The 20,529-nt window shown below is 46.3% G+C and overlaps 1 protein-coding gene across 3 annotated transcripts in view; it reads left to right on the top strand.

The window, feature by feature from the left end:
• Positions 1 to 20,529, top strand: part of alk (ALK receptor tyrosine kinase) — a 334,907-nt gene that overhangs the window by 310,240 nt on the left and 4,138 nt on the right. For all 3 annotated transcript variants that reach the window (XM_086182128.1, XM_086182129.1, XM_086182131.1), the window contains 11 exons: positions 1,076 to 1,174; positions 3,356 to 3,511; positions 4,505 to 4,627; positions 6,374 to 6,560; positions 7,307 to 7,397; positions 7,560 to 7,624; positions 7,716 to 7,845; positions 8,030 to 8,127; positions 10,634 to 10,726; positions 16,103 to 16,204; positions 16,470 to 16,604. In XM_086182128.1, the coding sequence (XP_086038254.1) occupies positions 1,076 to 1,174; positions 3,356 to 3,511; positions 4,505 to 4,627; positions 6,374 to 6,560; positions 7,307 to 7,397; positions 7,560 to 7,624; positions 7,716 to 7,845; positions 8,030 to 8,127; positions 10,634 to 10,726; positions 16,103 to 16,204; positions 16,470 to 16,604 (1,279 nt within the window). The remainder of the gene's footprint in view (positions 1 to 1,075; positions 1,175 to 3,355; positions 3,512 to 4,504; positions 4,628 to 6,373; positions 6,561 to 7,306; positions 7,398 to 7,559; positions 7,625 to 7,715; positions 7,846 to 8,029; positions 8,128 to 10,633; positions 10,727 to 16,102; positions 16,205 to 16,469; positions 16,605 to 20,529) is intronic.

Raw genomic sequence — 20,529 nt, 5'->3', positions numbered from 1 at the left:
ATATCCTTAAATAAGTGATGACTAAAATACGGAACCGTTGAAATGATACTTCCCTCAAATGCATTCTGCCTTTCAAGTACTCATAAAAAGGTGTCTTCAGCTCACAGACATTCTTTGTGACTCCAGAATGCAGAAAGATCCAGCCACGTGTATTTAGCTTGAATCTAATGGGGACTGAGAGCTGAGAGCAACAGCGACAGCAGAAATCCATTAACCCTTAGGGTTAGATCGGAAAACAAATGACATCACTTCCGCTTCAGCGCCAAAGTGAAGGCATGTAAGCAGGATGGTTCGACTGCTAGCTGGTCACGCCGACCTAGGTGTACCACGTGGCTGGCTCTTTCTGCATTCTGGGGTCACAAAGAAATGAGGCAGGATGGGAGGAAAGTGTTTGCGAGCTCAAGGTGCCTAATAGCGAGTAACTGAAAGGTAAAACACATTTTCTGGATGAAGTAAAGCTTTACGATGCCACATTTAGAATATTGATTGTACTTCCTCTCGCATATCCAGCGCTATAAAAACAGGTTTGTTATTATGCTGGCCTGGTGTGAGTTGTTAGCGAGAGGCTGCTGTACAGTAAATACCACGAGAACTGGGTAAAGTACTAACGATGTAATAATGATGTTGACATTCAGGTGAAGTTCAACACACAAGCCGCTACACTGATTGCGAGCAAACAACATAAAGATAAAGTTTTCACCCGAGCCACTTGTCTTTGTCCACTGTCACTTAAGTAAAAGACTTGACTTTAATGATCCTCGTTTATCTCTGTTTGCGGATGCTTGGTGGGACGGCTGAACAAACTGAGAAAGTTTAGCATTTAAATGAGCACAAACATTTGTCACTTCATTAGCTCGGCACACATGCATCCCAAAGCGAAGGACTGAAATTTGTCAGAATATGCGAACCGTCACAGCCCTCCATGTTACACAGCGACAGCGACAGCCTGACTGGAATTCAACACCATTCGTCGTGTGTTTTAAATGTCAGCTACCACAGAATATTAAGTAGCAGGTAGGAATTCATCTGAGGAGGATTTCCCATGTGTTAATTATGTTGTGGGTGCCCTTTCTAGGTGGTAACACGTCCACGCACAACAACCCCAAACATGACGGCGATGACGGCACGTCCTTCCTCGGCCCCGAGGGAGAACCCTTCCTCTACCCTCTGAAAGGTACCGATGAGAAGGATGACGAGTCAGCAGTCCAGGAACGTGCATTCAGCATTGGATTTCACTTGTAATTCACAGAATGATGAAGAAATCCGCTTTCAGTTGCTGTTCCTTGTGGCGATGCTCGCTAAAGGCTTTGACTGCGCATGAATATAGAGTTGTAAAGATGAGAATGAGGATTTGATAACATGTACAGAGGCAGTTTGTCCTTTCTGCCAAAGAAATACCACACCATTGTATTGATTAGCAGCTTTAGACAGGGAATTAATCCACTCATCTGGTGTAAATCTGTTGACTCGTCTCTGCTCATTAATTCAAGCTTCTATCGATACGCATCATCTAATCTTGGCATTACGGCAGATAATAAAAACAAACATCAGAGATGTGCCGTCTCCATCTATACGTCTATACGTCTGTCCTGTGCTCCTGCAGAGGGAACTGGACCGACCGGCCCAGACTGAGAGAGTAAAAGGCCTGAATTCTTATGGTAGCATCCGCCATGGAATATCAGCATGTAATATCAGTAGTTTGATGTCCTCAAATAGTATAATCCATGGAAAGGTCGTGTTTGAGGGCCTCTGAGGTTTGAAGTTGTAATCAGAAAGGGTTTCACCAGTCATTTCCTTCCCAGCTTGAGCTGTGCGAGCTTGATCACAAGCTCAAATAGAAGCAGCGGGTTAAGCTTGACAACACCGCTGTGTGCACTGAAAGACCAGAAAGGATCAAAAAACGTTCCAGTAATGTTGACAAAGGCGAGCGCTTCGCGACGCTACTGCATTCAAGCCAGTCAGAGAGTTTCACGTGTGACGTTTCCTCAGCATCCAGACGAGAAACGCGCACGTAATTAGAGGTCAGGAGAGCTCCGTCGATGTTCCGCCTTCGTGGTCGAAATGATTCCTCAGGAGAAATCCATCGTTGCTTTGTTTCCTTGGTGGAGAAAGTCTGCTGGCGCCGCCGGTGCATCACCATAAGAACATGTGGAAACGACGTCCTTGAATTAAAATGAAGGCGTTTTGTCCGCACCCGCGCGCCCTTAACATCTGTATTCAACACATTTGTGCTCTTCTGCTCTGGTCTCTGCATGCATGATTTATATATTTGTATTCATAAAGCTAATAACAGAAGATACTGCAGATGAGTGCATTTGCTTTGCTTACTACACACTTTCAGCAGCAGCCCATAACTCATTCATATTAATCTCCGTCTGCTGTAGTTGACATTTTAGAGTCTTTTAAAGAAGCTAAAAAGTCTGATCTTCTTTGCTCTGTGTGCGGTAGACAGCCTGCAGATGTTCATGCCAGAAGCAGCAGCAAATTGTTTGATAAAATCACCTGCACTCACAATCAGGGGTAAAATGACAAGCTCTCAGCCCTTTATTATGAAGAGCAGGCTCAGCTGGCGTGCTGCAATCACACCATTTTATTGGTCATGACATGTAACAAAGCTGCAGGTGACAAGAAAGTCCAGGGGACTTGTTCTGCTGGCCGTCTCATGTGGTGGAAGCGTGTTTACAGGCTCTCGCACTGCTGATATGGATCTTTGGGGGAAGATTTTCATGGTTTCCAGTGCTGACAAACACCACCAGCAGGAGCGTATCCATGAAATAGGAAATAGAAAAGTTGGAGTGGTTTTATTCAGTATATATCAAAGTTGGCGGGAGGCTTTAAATGCTGTCCCCTCCTAGCAGGAAGGTTAGCTGGAGTTCACCTGCTCTCACTGCAGCAGCTCCTGTTTCCAACGTTACCAGCTAAAGAGATGCTTCACTCAAATTTTGCCTTTCAACTACCCGCAAACTGGAGTCTTGAGCTCGTGAACACGTCAGAGACGCTGCAGGACTTCTCTGTGAGTCCAGAGTGCTGGGGGGCGCCATGAGCTTCAAGCTAAATATAGGTGGTACATGAAGCGTTTTAACGTGCCGTACTTAAGGGCTCAACTCCATCACAGCGACCCTCCACTGGATGACCTTCATTGAAGACACACCGGCCCGAAGAACATCACCACCGCTCAAACCAAACAACACGCGGAGACTGTTGTTGTTGTCAATATTATCAAGGAATATTTTCTACCTCCTCATACTTTACTTTTAATGCTAGTGTGTGTGTGTGTGTGTGTGTGTGTGTGTGTGTGTGTGTGTGTGTGTGTGTGTGTGTGTGTGTGTGTGTGTGTGTGTGTGTGTGTGTGAAGCTATGGAGTGGGACGGAGAGGTGATCATCAGTCCGGTTCAGAACTGCAGCCACTGTGAGAGCGGTGAGTGCCTGGAGATCAAGGAGAAGGTGGTCTGCTACTGTGAGGATGACCTCATCCTGGCGCCGGACGGCGTGTCCTGCATCAACGCTACAGGTGTGTCAAACACTCGATGATGTAATGTCTGTCTTCCACACAAATGAGCCCAAACGTGGGAATGAGCGGGTGTAAGTGCACCTGTAATCGAGTGACTAGATAATGAATTCTGCCACAAAACTCAGCCTGGGAGGCTTTAAACTTTATTGAATCTTTATCTCAGGATAATAGTGCCTTAATCATTCATCATAATTAGAAATCTATCTGCGATGAATCTCCCGTAACTCCAGCAGTGGAGGCCAGCTCCAGGTGATTTGTGCTTTATCTCTGTGCTACAGTCAGATAAACCCTCTTATCATGTCAAGGATTTGGGATAAAAGGTTTTCCCTGGATGCTCCCGTGGTGTTCAACACTTCCTGAATCTGCCTCATAATGGGATTAATGACCTCAAGTTCATGCAAGTGGCTCCTCCTGTTCACTCAAGGTTGGCTGCAAACCCCAGAGCGGGCATGAGCTGTCGCAAGGGAACGTAGACGACCCCCCCAGTCCTCCTGAGGAGCCAGAATTGCCTCCTGAGTTATGATTCCTAATCTCAGATAAATAAAGAATACATGAATATTAATCTGAAATGAATTAATATAGAAGGATGAAGCTTTATCTTTAGAATCAGAATAACAGGGCTATTACCATCTCAATAATATCTTAATAACCTAGACAGCCTCCTTGCTCTGATGATATGACAATCTATCCTCAGCCCTGACATGCTCAAGATAATTCTACGATGCCGGGTCGTAAAGGTCACCGGCTCAATATGGTCCCTCTCGGTGGGCAGATTTGTTCCTCGGCTTTGACGAGAGAGAGAGAGAGAGAGAGAGATGAGATCTGCTCTCTGCACAGAGGAGGAATCTGCATGCACTGCCGCTCCTCAGCTCTGTTGTGTCATCGCTTTCACATCATTAATTAAGTTTGGGATCAGAGTGGCAAAGTGAATGTTAATACTCCTCTGGGGAAGATAACAACTGTGCAACACTGTTGTTTCTCCTTGTCTGGCAGATGTGTACCCGCTGCCGCCGCCGCCGCCCCGGCCCTCCCTCTCCCACCTGGCGCTGGGTTTGTCGGTGGGAACCTCGGCCCTCATCGCCGCCCTGCTGCTGGCCGTGTCTGGAGTCATGATAAGTGAGTGTTGTTCAAAAACAGCGGCTCTAATTGGACTCGTATCTCCACCGTCACACACCTGCTGTCCAACCGCGCACATCTTCCTTTTCAGTGCATATTTTAGCGAAGGTTCTCTCGTCTTCTGATAGTTGTGAAGAGCTCATTAACGTCTCAGCTGCAGTCCGGCTTCCATTCGTGACTCCAATCCAAAGATGAAGTTAATTTGGACAAAAGACTACACAAGGTTTTAATTAGGAAGGATGAGATACCATTTATCAACCAGATGAGTGGGAGGAGTCACAACCGTCACAGGCTCAACTGGCCTCATTCATGCAACGTCTACTTGTACGCATTTGCTCTGGCACACATGAGAAATTTTAACCCTCAGTGTAGTCTTACAGGCAGGAAGCAAAGCCTGATGGCTGTGTAATTCCTTCCTCAGCCTGCCTGATTGACAGCTGATGTACAGATAGCCATCAGGCTTAAATTGAGGCTGAAGCATAAATTTACACATAAAAACATTTCACGGATGAGTCCCAATGTCCGTTACACCTGAGAAACTTCCTCATCAGGCATCAGGTGATGCGCCGGTGCGACTAATCAGCGTCCTTTGAGGAGATACAGGGGTTTAGGTTTAGGTCTTCTTCTTCTTCTTCTTCTTCTTCTTCTTCGTCTTCTTCTGACAAGCTTTGGCATCTACTTGAATTTGTTGACCTGACTGGTCCCGTCATGTACGTAGCCTGCCTGCTAACCGTTACAACTAAAGAAAACTGCCACAATAATCTCCCAAACAGCCCGTCCCCTGTTGATAATGATTCCAAAAGCTTCATAGCAACAGTGGAGAGACCCAAGGACGCTTTACATGGTAGAGTTACAGGACAGGGAGAGAAAAGGTGGACTGGCCCTTCACTTCCACATTGTTTCTTTCTGTATGTGGCTGATGCAATGAGCGGGTAATGAAATTCAGACATTTTTTTTTCACGTTAGCCAGGTTCCTGCTCCCTCTCCAAACCACACACACACGCACACACACACACACACACACACACACACACACATGCCTCTCCAATGGTCCCTCTGAGACATTTCTAAGCTCATCGTAGTCAAACAGGAAGTGACGCTCGTGGCCAGCAGTTTGCTCACCATCGTCCAGACTATTGTATTGTACTCACTGAACCATCATCTCCACCCCCCACATGCACACACACTCTCTCACTGTCTCTGTCTCTCTCTCTCTCTCTCTCTCTCTCTCTCTCTCTCTCTCTCACACACACACACACACGCACATAAATACACTTGTAGAGCCACACATACTGTCGCACACAAATCAGCAAACGAGGCAGGAGGTGAGGGACTACAGAACCTGTGATTAATGGATGGCGCTAATGATGGATGGCTGCTTAACCCCCTTAATTAACTCTCACTCTCACACACACACACACAAACAAACAAACAATTAATGTGTCCACAGAGCAGGCCAAGGCCGCTGGCGCTCACGTTTGTCATGTTGTGTTGAAAGTTTGAGAGAGAGACAATTTCTTCCCTCCTGCGTTTCTATAAAGACGAGGAAGCGAAAGCAGTGTGTAGTCATGGTCGCTGTGAGTTACGTCACCCATTTCATGTGTGTGAAATATATCTGAACATTTTAGAGAGACAAAGCGGAACTCTGATAGACAAAGAAGAGTCAATGATTCTCTGCAAGGACGAGGGCTTTTTTGTTTAAGTGGATAATTCAGTCATGGAGTGCCTGTCCTTCAATTTCTTTAGTGTACAGGCGCAAACATACAGAGCTGCAGTCTATTCAGCTGGAGCTGCAGAGTCCAGACTGCAAGCTCAGTAAGCTGCGGGCCTCTACCATCATGACCGACTACAACCCCAACTACTGCTTCGCCGGCAAGACGGCCTCGGTCAACGACCTGAAGGAAGTACCGCGACGCAACATCTCCCTCACCAGGTTCACGCACCCGTTCATGTTCCATAACAAACGACGCAACGTAGTTCATGAATATTACACTGAAATAATCAGACGCGTGTGTGGAGTCGCAGTGCAGCCTGTTGTTCAAGTCTGGCTCTTGAAGCGATACTTCAACCAAAAAGTATTTCTCAGCCTTTCTTGACCCACAAATGCTGTCTGGAGTTCTCAAAGATGTTTTATACCTCCTGCATCACCTGCACGCTGCAGAAAGAGCCAGCCACGCATGTTTAGCTTCAAGCTAATGACAGCTAACGACAGCACAGCCACCCGTAAATGTCAGTTTACAAGCTCTCAAATCCATGTCCTCTTTAGCCAAGACACCTGTTAGTGATTACTGGAAAAGGCAAAATTCACCTTTTGGTTGAAGTATTGCTTCATTCTCTGTGATACATTCTTGGTCCAGTCGACATTATTCTTCTCCATTCAGCATGTAAATGTATTCAAGCAATGACTCAAGGGCACTTGCTGGCCAGGGTCAAAGTTCACCCACACACACTCTGATATCTGCAGTGTGATGCCACCAGGAGACACTTATTTACCTTTGTGGAATGAGAAGATGGTGAACTTTCTATTTATTATCTCTGCCATGCTGTTTGAATAACCTCTGACCTTTAGCTTGTACCTCATTCTTTCCACACAGGCATATTTATTTATGTTCCTCACTTCCTGCCGTGTGAGCTTGAAGCCTAAATGAATAAATAATGAAAGTGCCTGTGTGTCTCCAGGGGTCTGGGTCACGGGGCGTTTGGTGAGGTGTATGAAGGTCTGGCGGTGGGGATACCAGGTGAAGCGAGTCCACTTCAGGTGGCAGTTAAGGTGCGTTCCCCGCTCCAAATGTCAGACTTTGATTGAATCAGGTAGAGAAGTCTTATTGCACTGTTTTAGTTCCTCAGGACACCTGAGAAAATGGCTCCAGTTAGTTTTATGTAACACAACTGCTCCATCACTGCTAGTCTGACTGCTCTCCTCTCCATGTAGACCCTTCCTGAGGTTTGCTCTGAGCAGGATGAGCTGGACTTCCTCATGGAGGCTCTAATCATCAGGTAAGAACGACCCCGTAGGTCTTCTACTCAACCCATCCACTGGTGCAGTCAAACAAAGACATGGCTGCCATGTTTCTCTCTCCTCCTGCAGTAAGTTCAGCCACCAGAACATCGTCAGGTGTGTAGGAGTCAGTCTCCACGCCATGCCCCGGTTCATACTGCTGGAGCTGATGACCGGAGGAGACCTCAAGTCTTTCCTGAGGGAGACCAGACCCCGCCTGGTGAGACATGTGACCTTCAACAATACCACCGTGTTCATGTTTCAAAATAAGATCATTCACTCGTGGTTTCACGTTCTTTAAAATCAAAATCTCAAGTTTTTCCACCGAGGGGTGGATTAATGCCTGGAGAAATCCCATGAGGTTCTCATGGACTCTCATCCGGGGTCTCTCTCTGTTTGATCAGGAGCACCCGTCCAGCCTGACCATGGTGGACCTGCTCAACGTGGCCAGAGACATTGCCAAGGGCTGCCAGTATCTGGAGGAGAACCAGTTCATACACAGGTACTTCAGCAGACTGCTACACATTTTCCACATGCCGACGCTCAAACGTCAGGGACGAACATTTAAGGACGTGTTGTATCGGAGGCCCTGTGACTCATCCAGCATCTGAACAGACCTGCATCAGAGCAACCAGACGGTTTACTGTCTGTATCCAAGACAGGTGGCAACAAAGCGTCCTGTGTATCCACGCACACGGAAACAGATTCAAGAGTCTTAACAGCATTTGTTGGAACCTCTTGATCACATATATGGCTGATCCAGTTCAAGTATGACACAAAATGGGAAAAAACGTCACAATTGCTACAACAATCATATCAAGATGATGGAGGTCCAGCGGCTTTCTTCACGTCTCTCCCCTGACGTGTTGGCCAATGACAAACGAGGCCTATTAAAGCTTGTTTGCACCAGTAAAGGCCCATCAATCCACCTAATGGCAGACGCTCCTCGAGTGGCGCTCCAGCTTCCACGCAGCCTCCTTCCAGCCTCACACCTGGATTAGAATTCATCCTAATCCTGTCCTTGAAGCTGGTTGCAATTTTCATGAAGGTGTGTTCACTGGAGTAAGGAGCAGGTGAGGAATGGAACTGTAGCCGGCGGCCAGGAAACGCAGAATTTTTTTTGTGCAGGTGATTACTGGGCTGAAAAATAAGCTGTTCCGAGTTCTAGCCGCTGAAATTCCAGAGTTGCTTCTGTCTGGAAAAAGAACTTGCTCTGGTCTTTTGTGTGTTTTTTGCAGCCACACAGATCCACCAGTATCACCAGCGTGTGACCGTGTAGCAAACCAGTGCGTCTCAACTGTGTGTTTGTTTGAAGTGAGCGCCGCCACATCCCCGACTCCGGGGCTGTTTAAAGCAGGTGTAATGAATCTGCTCATTTTTGTGCTGGTGTTTATTTATCTGTTTTTAATTTCTTATTTACTTTCTTTTACTGTAGGCTTGGTACTCAGTGTGAACTGTAACAGTAGAGTGCTGAGTGCAGCTGGGTACTGTAATGTAACCTCAGGTGTTGAAATGACACCGATTGTTGTCTAAGTGCTGCAGGAAACGGCTCTTGAGGCTACAGTTTAAACTCCCTGTAAATAAAACGACTGCATGAAGCCAGTGAGCATTGTTGTAATAAGAGGCTCCTCTCACGTCACGGTGCTGCAGGGACAGCAGCGCCGTGTCCTTCCCTGAAGGCCCCACTCACACTGAGACGGCTACAGCTGCATTTCAAAGCTTGTCCTTGCCTACAAGCCAAAGCAAATCATTAGCATGAATTCTTCCAAGCCATTAAACAAGGACTACTTGGATTTAGTAGTCCAAGTGTGTGTGTGTGTGTGTGTGTGTGTGTGTGCGCGCGCGCGCACGAGCACGAGCACCTTCCCTCATGCTGATTGTAGTCATGCTGCTACAAATATTCCAGTCTCCCTGGAAAGATTGTTTTACCTCTAGACCAGGAAATAAGACTAGGAGAGCTGGGCGTGATCCAGCAGCTCATTGTCTGCTTTGGTAAATGGTGAACTGACTCTCTTTAACTCCTGTCAGTGACCTTCGATCCCCCAAAATCTTCTCAGTTCTTCCTCGTGTCCCAGCCCGGGTGTTACTGTCTCAGGACGTTCCTAAGACATCGTGTTCATGAGGATGAGATGGACGAAAAGCAGGAAAACAGCTGTCACCGACATCGAGGCATTAAAAAAAAAAAAATAAAAAATCCTCTGAGATCAGCTGAGGAGCAAACGTGGTCACTAGTGATTTCAGTTCCTACTAAAATATTGAGTATATAAGCTTGTTGCGTCATTTTAAACTCTTCTGGCACAATGAAGTGGGCCAGCATGTAGAGTAGCGCGCGTCTCTGAGAGCCCTCAGTTTAAATCAGTCTGAACTATTACTTTATCCTCATTGTGTCATTTCATATCCTAGTTAATCAGAACACGGGGGCAAAACATCAAAACAACATCGCTGTCTACACACACACACACACACACACACACACACACACACACACACACACACACAGAGCTCACTGCCGCTGCTAGTTGTGTGTATGTGGGTGTGTGTTTCTCCCGGTCTTCTCCGTCTCATGATCTAGTTTGTCACATGCTGCTATTTTGATGTTAAGTTCAGGGTATTTATCGACCCTAGAACCCACTTGTGCGATGAGGAGCATCGCCCTCACAACGTCACTTCTTAGACGGGAGTCTGACGTGCTGTGTGAACTACACAAGCGCCGTGCAAATATGAAACGTATGAATTTCTCTGCCTGCGTACGCTGATTCTCTGGATGCACCAAGTGGGCCGAGTCATGAAAGCACCGTAGGAAGCGTCACACTTCAGCAGCTCGCCCGGGGCAACGTGCCGGTTACAATGAACTCCGGCTCACACCAGGGAGCATCTGTAGGTGTTTCAGCGAGATATGATGAACTTTGATGAACCTCTGAAGAGACTAGGCCGGTGCAGAGCTGTAGGAGTGTGTTCTAAGTGCATGTAGCAGTGTTACAGTCTGTGTGCATTTCCTCCTCTTTCAGGGACATCGCAGCTCGTAACTGTCTCCTCACCTGCAAAGGACCGGGCCGTGTGGCCAAGATCGGGGACTTCGGGATGGCTCGGGACATTTACAGGTACGTCTGTGACATGGCTGGTTCTAAATGTGGACCGGGCTCAGTAGAACAACATAAAGACATATCTGGAGAGAGAGTCTGTCTGAGTGAAAGCAGTGCACCTTAAACAGACTCATTCTAAGATGTCCGTGGACAGAAGCGTGGCAGCTGCGGTTTATAACAACTCATAAGAGGGAAGTTGCGCTTCACCCAAAAAGTGTTCTTTGTCTTCCAAGTGCTCCCCACGAGATGTTTCGAGCACACAAATGTGTTCTCCCCTCCTGCATCACTTCTTCGTGACTCCAGGATGCAGAAAGAGCCAGCCACGTACATTCAGCTTGAAGCTGTCGGTGTTGTTGGGTGATGTATCAGATGATGTCATCAGTAGTCGGATCATCAGCAGCTAATGCATCCTGATGAAGGTTGTGTTTCAGCAGCTGGAGTGTGACAGCTTCCCTCACTACTGTAGCTCATCATGCTACTTTGACTTCAGCTCTGAACATCAACACGGGACACTTCTTTCGCCACAGTCCAGCCTAAATCCAAGAGCTAACCTCCAACTGTCTCCCCAAAAGGCGCTGAGTCAACACAGTAGCGAGGGAGCTGGATTGAGTGGTAGACAATCCCGGAGTTTTCCTCCTCGTTCCCTTTGGAGTTGCTGTTATTAAGACATCTGTCTGACCTGACAAACAGCTTACAGTTTCCTGATACCCAGCGCTTCTTTGTTATTTCATCTCTTTATTCCAGTGTGCTTGTGAAGGCTGCTTCACTGCAGGCTGAGGCTGTTCAAGGCTTAAACCTGCCTTTACCCTCCACCACGCTGGTGTACGCTCGCTCATGTGCAGCCTCACCAGTGTCTCGCTGTGCTTTTTAACACGGCTGCAACAGTTTCATGTACGGACGCAGGATCCAGCTGGTAAGATGGAGGAAACATGTGACCTTATTCGGCGGTCGGCAGCAGTGGTGACACATCCGTCAGAGGCAGTTGCACGGTATCCCCAGGGCGCCAGATGAGGAGCGCTTGATTTCACTGCTGATGTGGCGTTCTCAGGTGCTTCACCATAATTCAGCCTTGACTGGGATTATTAGCGTTGGGGTTGTTAGCACGGAGTAGCACTTTAACTGTGTTAATTCTGCTGTTTTCATGTTGTGATCCTCGTGTTTGCATGACGAGAGACATGCAACTTCTTTAAGATGTCACACAATGTCGGCTTTGTGTGCTCTGGGTGGAGAGCCACAGGCGGACTCTCACATCTAAAGCGCCGCATGCTAGCACGCTGGCCGTGCAGCGCTGAATAAAAAGCTGGGTACACAATAGCTGCTAGCAGGTAATCATCCAGAGGTAAACAACTGCCTCCATGGTGCCATGCTTCCAGAAACATGCTTTGCCTTAATGACACAGACTGAACAAAGACGTTCAGCACAACGAGCAGACACAAGTGCCGTGTTTCCAGGCGCACGTTCTCCTGCCTGACGTTCTTGTACGCCGTCAGCTCTCAGCCTTTGCTCTCATGAGAGTTAACACACATGTAGAAAACCTCCTAGCTTTCCTGGGACTGTTTTTAAGCCTCGGTAGTCTGCAGCTCTGCTTTCATGCTGCATTGGTGATGTTAGCAGAAGTAGTCAATACGTCTATAAACCCCAAGCTGTAAGGAAAGAGGAGGAGCCACCGACGGGACTCTCACGCTCTCACTTGGATTGTAGATTTTCACTCTTGGACTTCTCGTTGAGTTTCGGCCTTACAGTGATAGCTCGCCTGTGGAGTTCTCACAAACGGGTGTCTTGAGCTCCAGCGTTACTCCTTTGGGACTCCAGGATGCAGAAAGAGCCGGCCACATATATTAGCTTGACGCTAATGAATGGCTAATGACACACCTATTTGTGTGTACCAGAAAAGCAACACTTTAGTTGTGAGGTGTCACTTTAAAAATTCCTACTCTGTCCATCGTTTGTCTGTTATCGTTCATATTTTCTTGTCTTATGAACACTGTTTAATTCATGTGGATTGAAAATAAATTAACCCTAAACTAAGAAGACTCCTGTTACTAAATCGTTTGTCATTGTGACGTGATCGAATAAGACTCCACTAGAAATCGTTCTCTCTGCTTCATTGATTAGGTGTAATGGTACTCAAGGCTAACTTCACAATGCCAATAATAGTCCAAGTATAGATATATTATCTCTATTCGCCTCCGCTCGCTACTGCCCTGAAGAGTGAAACTCTCCAAACGGAAGCACTTCATATGTCCAGATGTCTATAGCACTTCAAACGTGGGTCTGAACTGCAGGCTGTGTAATGGAGAGGTGCTCCGTCTCCTCACGCTCTTAATCAATACATCTGAACATGCAGCTAATGGAGGTGTTTGGAAGCTGGGCTTCAGTATTGTCTGACTGATTATCAGGGATTTTTGCCTCGGTGATTAAGTGCATGTACACATCTCAGCTCAGCTGTAAAACTCTGCTGAACCCGTCAGCTAAGACCTGTCAATATTAGAAAGACATTTCAAATCTAAGCACTGCCCTGAAGAGGTGTTTCTTTCTTTTTTGACGTTTTTTTTTTTTTTTTTTTATCCTGCTATCAATGCACGCCAAACATTAAAAATCTAGACTTTTTCATGTAGAGAACGCCTACAACTTGTTAAAAATAGCTTCTTGTTTTCTGCCTGCAGTGGAGATGTAGTTGCCAAGTTGCTTTCAAACTTGAATTAGGGTACGAAATATCGCTGCTGCTGCTGGAGGTGAACTGCTGAACCACAGTCATCGCAAGTCAAACGTTTTCCATCTGTAAATTATCCGCATTTTTCGTTTCTACAATGCTTCAGGTCAAGATGGAATACTATGAAAGTTCATATCATAATTATTATAGTATCTGAACAGCCAACCACTATCGACTTTTGGTCCGCATCAACAGCAGTGTTTTTTGTGTGTGTGTGTGTGTGTGTGTGTGTGTGTGTCCATCCTGAGTCCAAGTTCACCAGGAACCAGGAGCTGCTTCACCCAGAGAGTGTCTTTGCCCCTCAGGTTCTCTTTAATCGCCGTCCTGAGCTCACAGGGGTGTTTTTCTCTCCTGTGTCACCTTCTTGTGACTCCAGGATGCAGAATGAGCCAGCCACGTACATTTAGCTCGATGCTAATGGAGAGTGATGTAGTGAGGATAACAATTCAATTGGGAGTTGTTGCAGTAGTGCTACTTTTGAAGGCGTGCCCGGCCACTCCTCTCAGCCATCGTTGAGCATGTGCACGTGCCCGCTGAGCGAAGGCAGCTCTGACGCTGGTGTCTGCGCCCCTGGGCTCCGGATGCTCCGTGTGAGCAGCTCAGCCTGCCAAGACTACAATCTTCTCTGTTTGTTGTTCCACATTTCATCCGCACAACAATTGCCTGTATTTGATGCGTTCGCCACCCTGTCTTGGACTCTGTTTTGCTTTTGATCGTCCAGGGGATGCTCTCCTCAACCTGCTGCTCCCTGGCACCTGGGAGTTGCCTGCTGTAATTACCGTCCTTTCCTGTGCTGCCATGTGCAGCTCCAGAGAGCAGTTACTGCTTCACTCACTTGTCAAGTTTATGAAGGCAAAGACGAAGAGAGACTTACTTTCCCAAATGGCCCAGGGATTTGGACTGGCAACCTTCCAGTTACAAACTCTACAGGCTATTACAGCCCTATTTATCACAGTGCACTTGCCATGTTTACAAACAGCTAAAAATGTCACTTTTATGGCAAGTGACTGTGGGCAAACAGATGTGCTCCTGCGCTGCAGCAAACAATGCCAAATGATGTTTTCCCAGCCATACACAGCTGACACCACTTAACTGGCTTCTTGATACGCGTCCATTTTGCTGTGCGAGCTCATGATTAACGAGGATGTGAGCGGCACCCAGTTCATGTTTGTCTCTGTGAGCCTGGGGCGGGTCAGGATGAACCAGGCTCTGACCTCCATCATTACCAACCACCAGATAGAGCTCGCATCAGATAATTCCTCCACCAACACGCAGCGCTAGACAGCATTAAAAATGGCTGAGGCGGTGCTTGGCCTGGCGAGCATCTCCCTCTCCCCACGAAAGCCAGATAAGGACGTCTCAGAGACTCCTCCACCCCGACCTGCTGCTGAAAATGTGATTGGATCAGAGTGCTGATACAACTTCCAACAAACAATTAATTCCTGTATGTGAGAATTTTTCATTCGGCTTTTTTTTTTTTTTTTTTTTTTAAACATCTGCTTTTGATGGCAGTGTTGTTGCCATGGCGATGGTGCCGCAATGCTGGTGTTCATTTCATCATTCCACCTTTTTAAATATTGGAAAGCAAACAAAAGGCATTTATGCCGTTTATTAGTTTGTGTTTACTCCCGTTGCTATGGCGTCATTGAAGGGACTCGCCATGACATCAGGACTTTAAAGCAACACGCCAGGTTGCTGGGAATTGTGGTTGTTGTCTGTTATTTTCATAGCCAGACAAACAGAGACTCCTCTCTCCTCTGTGGTGCATCGCAGAGCTCCAGACAACTAACTGCTAGTTAGCTTAGCTGCAGTGTATGCTAGCAGCAGACATTATCAGATACATTGTTAGATGTATTATTAGAACAAAATAAGCTTCAAAAGGATGAGCTGTTATTTGGAGCTCCATATCTGGAATGTGTTTCTTTTTCCCCGTAGTTACGCTGGGGCTTGTAAGGGTTGTTGGGTCGCTGTGCCCGGTCAAGAAAGTAGCCCTGATTATGTGTAACGTTTAGTGCAATGAAGTAAAAGACTGTTTTAGATTTTAAAAAACATATTTGATGACTTTTGAGACGTCCCTCTCTACTGCCCCACTGCCAGCATGCACTGCAGCTAAGCTAACTAGCACTCAGCTGTCCGGTGGAGGTGTGGAGCTCCACCACGTACCCGAGGAGAGGAGGGATCCACCTGTTGGTCTGCCTTTAGAAATGATGATCCATCGTCGTCGTCTTCCGCTTATTCTTTACTAGTAAGGGTCGCGGGGGGGTGGAGCCTATCCCAGCATCTACGGGCGAGAGGCGGGGTTCACCCTGGACAGGTCGCCAGTCCATCGCAGGGCCAAAATACAGAGACTAACAACCATTCACACTCACATTCATACCTACGGTCAATTTAGAGAATCAATCAGCCTCGTCCCCAAATTGCATGTCTTTGGACTGTGGAGGAAGCTGGAGTACCAGAGAGAACCCACACAGGAACAGGGAGAACATGGAGACTCACACAGAAAGATCCCGCGCCCGAGCCGGGACTCGAACCCGGAACCTTCTTGCTGTGAGGCCACAGTGCTGACCACTGCACCACCGTGCAGCCCAAATGATGGACAATAATTATTAAAATAATTAAGTTTAAACTTTTAGATGAGGTTCAGTGTGTGTGTGTGTGTGTGTGTGTGTGTGTGTTTTCAGGGCAAGCTACTACAGGAAGGGTGGGCGTGCCATGCTGCCAGTGAAGTGGATGCCACCTGAAGCCTTCATGGAGGGAATCTTCACATCCAAAACAGACACCTGGTGAGCGTCCGTCACACTTCTCCGTCCCAGGGAGGACAAACGTGCTGGCTGTGATTCCACCTCCTATGTTCCACGTCTGCCATCCGTCTGGTTCTTCACCTTCCTCCGTCCTTCATCCCATTTGATCACCAGCATGTTTTTATTCTGTGTCATGTTTCTGTCATTTGTCTCTCTGATGATGCTTGTAATTTAGGACTTCCTGGTGTCACCTTCTTTTGTCCTCCCCAAGTAACTCATCCTCCCTCCCATCATCTGCCTCTCTAAGGTCATTTGGTGTTCTGCTGTGGGAGATCTTCTCACTGGGCTACATGCCATATCCAAGCCGCAGTAACCAAGAAGTGCTGGAGTTTGTAACCAACGGTGGCAGAATGGACCCACCTAAAAACTGCCCTGGGCCTGTGTAAGCACACACACACACACACACACACACACACACACACACACACACACACACACGCACTCACTCAGAATGCATTCATATGCTGTGCATGACTACAAGGAAAATGAATATTTGATCCCACGAGGTCCAATTAGGATTCCCCATTACAGAAACAAGAGGGAGGGATGCTGGGTTGTATGTGCTGCATACATTATGGGAGCACACAAGACAGCATGGCAGTAGAGAAATTAAAAAAAAAAAACAGCGGCAGACATGAAAGGCTCCGATCATCTGCTGATATTGGCTCATAAACGAGTTGTGACCTAGAAGGCGTCAGAGAAACGTTAGTGAAGATTGCTCGCAGAGCTTCAATATGGAAACATTTTCTTTCATGTTTGCCTCCCAATTTGAATGAAGTCACGGGGAGCTGATAGGAAGCTTAAAAACCATTTTCAGTTGCTCACTCACTGCCTCCCACCACGCGAGGTCCGTCTGTCTTTGATGCCAGCAATCCGTCGGAGTGAGTGTCTTCTCCTCCATTATCTAAACAACCATTCATCCGATCAATGTCAAACGACACACGGGAATTACTTGTGCAGAGGCGAGTTGAAATCATTTGGATGAGCGGCTCTCACTCCCGGTTCCCCAAAAGTTGTTTTCTCTGTTAGATTCTCTGAGGCTTCGTGATCGGTCTGAGATGAAAGTGAAGAGTTCAGACTTTAATCTCAGCCAGGAGGACTCAGATGGCAGTCGGTGGTCAGTCGGTCCGTGTTTCTTTCCTCGTCAGACAAAAACTTCTGTTGTTGTTGTTGTTGTTGTTGTTGTGGGACTTTAAATTGCGGAACCGGATCATTGAAGGGGTCACGGCGGTAACACTCAAGAGTTCACCATGGCAACATTCAACACATTGCTGTGGTAACTCTCAGTGCATCACCGTGGTATCACCCAGAATTGTTGCCACAGTACTACTCAATGCGTCACCTAGGTAACAATTTTTGAAGTTGCCATGATAACCTAACCAGCCCAACAGATAGAATAATATTAGAAAGAGGTACGCGACAAGGATGCTGTCTATCCCCGCTCCTGTTCGCCCTACATATTGAACCGTGAGCACAGGCAATCAGACAGAATTAATATAAAAGGACAGGAGCACATAAGAAGTCTATTTGCGGATGACATTTTAATATATTTAGACCGCCCCAACACAAACTTTATTCAATTAATGCACCTTATAAATGAATTTGGTGACCATTCAGGTTATAAAATAAATTCAGATTCTGACCTTTAACTTTGTCCCATCCCAAGAAATCAAGAAAACCTACAAATTGAGATGGCACGCAAAAAGTGTAGAATATCTTGGTGTAACCCCTAGAAAGGACTCTCTGACCTGTGTAAGACAAATTCTGATCAGATCCATCTCCAGATAGGCAGAGACATAGAAAGATGGTCAACTTTGCCATTAGATTTCAACTCAAGAATTGCAGTCATTAAAATAAACATTTTCCCTAGACTACTTCATTATTTTCTTTCCCTGCCTATTAAGATCCCACAGGAAAGGTTCAAAATCTGGGATAAAATGATCTCCAGATTCATCTGGAATGGTAAAAGACCACGGATAAAATACTGCCCACTACAACTAAGGAAAGAAAAGGGAGGTATGGGACTCCCAAATTTAAAAGACTATTACCGTGCGGCACAATTAAGACCACCAATTATGTGGTGTGGCAACAATTACAAAGCAAAGTGGAAAGATATCGAGAGGGTGGTGGCAGATACACCGACCCAGGCCCTGATTGGGAATCTAAAACTAATGAAATCATGACAAGAATGGATAGACCCAATAATTCTATCTATTTGGTTTGATTTCGTCAGACAGCACAAATTAGAAAGAGATATAAAATTGTTAAACTGGCTTGCTCATGACGACGGATTTCAGCCGGGTGGGAAGGACTACAGCTTCAGGGACTGGGGTGGGAAAGGGCTCACAGTAAAGTGTAAACTAGTGAAGAGCGGGCACATAATGAGCTTCCAGGAGCTGAAAACGGACTATGGCCTTGAAAACAAGGACCACTTCAGATTTCCACAGTTGCGGGACTACTTTATAAAGGAAATACAATCTGTGGGAAATGTGTACTTGATGTAATAATGAGGACGTACAAGGGAACCAATTTGAAAGCAGTCTCAGTACTGCACCGAAATTTAAGAGACTCAGAAGGTACCTCCACTCTGTATATCAAAGAGAAATGGGAGAATGAATGGAAGAGCCACACTACTGCGGAAGAGTGGGAGAACACGTGTGAAACACAACACACAACTACAAATTCGAGAATATGGCGGGAATTCGGATGGGAAAACCTGAGCCGTTCCTTCGTCACTCCCAAATTAAGAAGTAAACAAACAGGCTCCCAACATACACGTCGGCGTGCATGTGGAGAAGGTGAAGCCAACCATACACATATTTTTTTGGGGGGGATGTCAGAAACTTTACCCATTTTGGGAAAATGTACACAACATAATTGAGGACATCTTGTGTCATGAAATACCTAAAGAATGTGGTGCTCTGTACCTTGGCAACTTGAACCATTATGTCCTGGTCAGAGATAGATATTTGACAAAAATATTACTGGTCACATGGAAAAAAAAAACAATAAGGAGGAGATGGTACCAGGCCGAGCCAGCAGCTGGAAATGACTGGTTAGAAGTCACCAGAGACGTCCCTAACAAGGAGAGAAAGACACGTAGACTTGGAATGAAGGAAAACATCTTTTTGTCTGAATGGGACAAGTGGTTGGATGGGACACAGTCCAGAATACTTGTATTGGACTTTATTCAGATCTTTTTTTTCTTTCTTCTAAATCTGTTCAAGGTGTCATCTTAATATTGGACACGTGCAGCCGTGACTGTTCTAATTTTTTTCTTTTATGTATGTTTTTTTTTTTCTTCCATTTGTATCCAATTCTCCACTGCTGACTTCTCATGGACAATGTAACTCATGGATCAATATGTACGTCTTGTTGTCTACAGATGGAGTTGAAAAATTTCAATAAAAATTTTAAGTTATATAAAAAAAGGTTTCCATGGTAACACTTAGCACGTTACATATTACTGTCAGCTTGTTGTCATGGTAACAGGCAACATGGACTCAGATTGACAGTCACCAATTCATCATGTGAACACCTCACCGGTCACATGTAGTAGATGCCACAGCCATGAACATGGCAGCACCAGCAGGTCAACGTTGACACATAAAATCAAACAGGTCGCCATGGTGACGCCTCACATCGCTGTGGTAACCCAGCTGTTCCAACTCGCCTCCTCGGTGTGCTCCTGGTCCTGTGTGTTTTCATCCGGGTGTGTCCAGCCTCCTCATACTTGTTGACTTGGTCAGTCTGTGTTTGTCTCCATTATCTCAGCAACCGTTCATCTGGTCAGCAGGCAGACAAGGGGGCGGGATGTGGGCGTGTCCTTGTGGTGTCTAATATGTGACTGTTCCCAGATTAAATCAGGACTCTCAGGTCAAGTTCTGAGAATGAATACAGCGAGGAATCTTGTGAGTCTGTGTGTGTGTGTGTGTGTGTGTGTGTGTGGGGGGGGGGGGGGTGTAGAAGTGATGACATGTCATTATTGGATTGCTGTGATGTTTTATGACATCATAACCCATGGCCCCACCCCCACACAGCCTTGCTCTCTCTCTTTCTCTCTCTCTTACACAAACCATTGAGGAACTCCTTCCCACCCGTCGGCCTCAGATGTTTGCTGTAGGCAGCTTGTAGGTTCTTTGTAAACGTGTTGTTGCAGAAGAATCAGGCTCCTGCGGTCTTTAATTAATACAAAGTTATGAAACCCCCTCTCAGAAGGACTACAGTTGGGGATTAGCTCACCAATTAAAAACATATCTCAAGATTGAGCTTCACTGTTATGAGCATCGCCCATTAAACACAATCGC

This window comes from Aulostomus chinensis, chromosome 17, assembly GCF_037954235.1.
Source record: "Aulostomus chinensis isolate RoL2024-O1b breed Wild chromosome 17, RoL_Achi_v1.0, whole genome shotgun sequence".
Taxonomy (NCBI): domain Eukaryota; kingdom Metazoa; phylum Chordata; class Actinopteri; order Syngnathiformes; family Aulostomidae; genus Aulostomus; species Aulostomus chinensis.
Note: the sequence above shows the minus strand (reverse complement) of the source record. Positions and strands in the feature narration are given on the sequence as shown.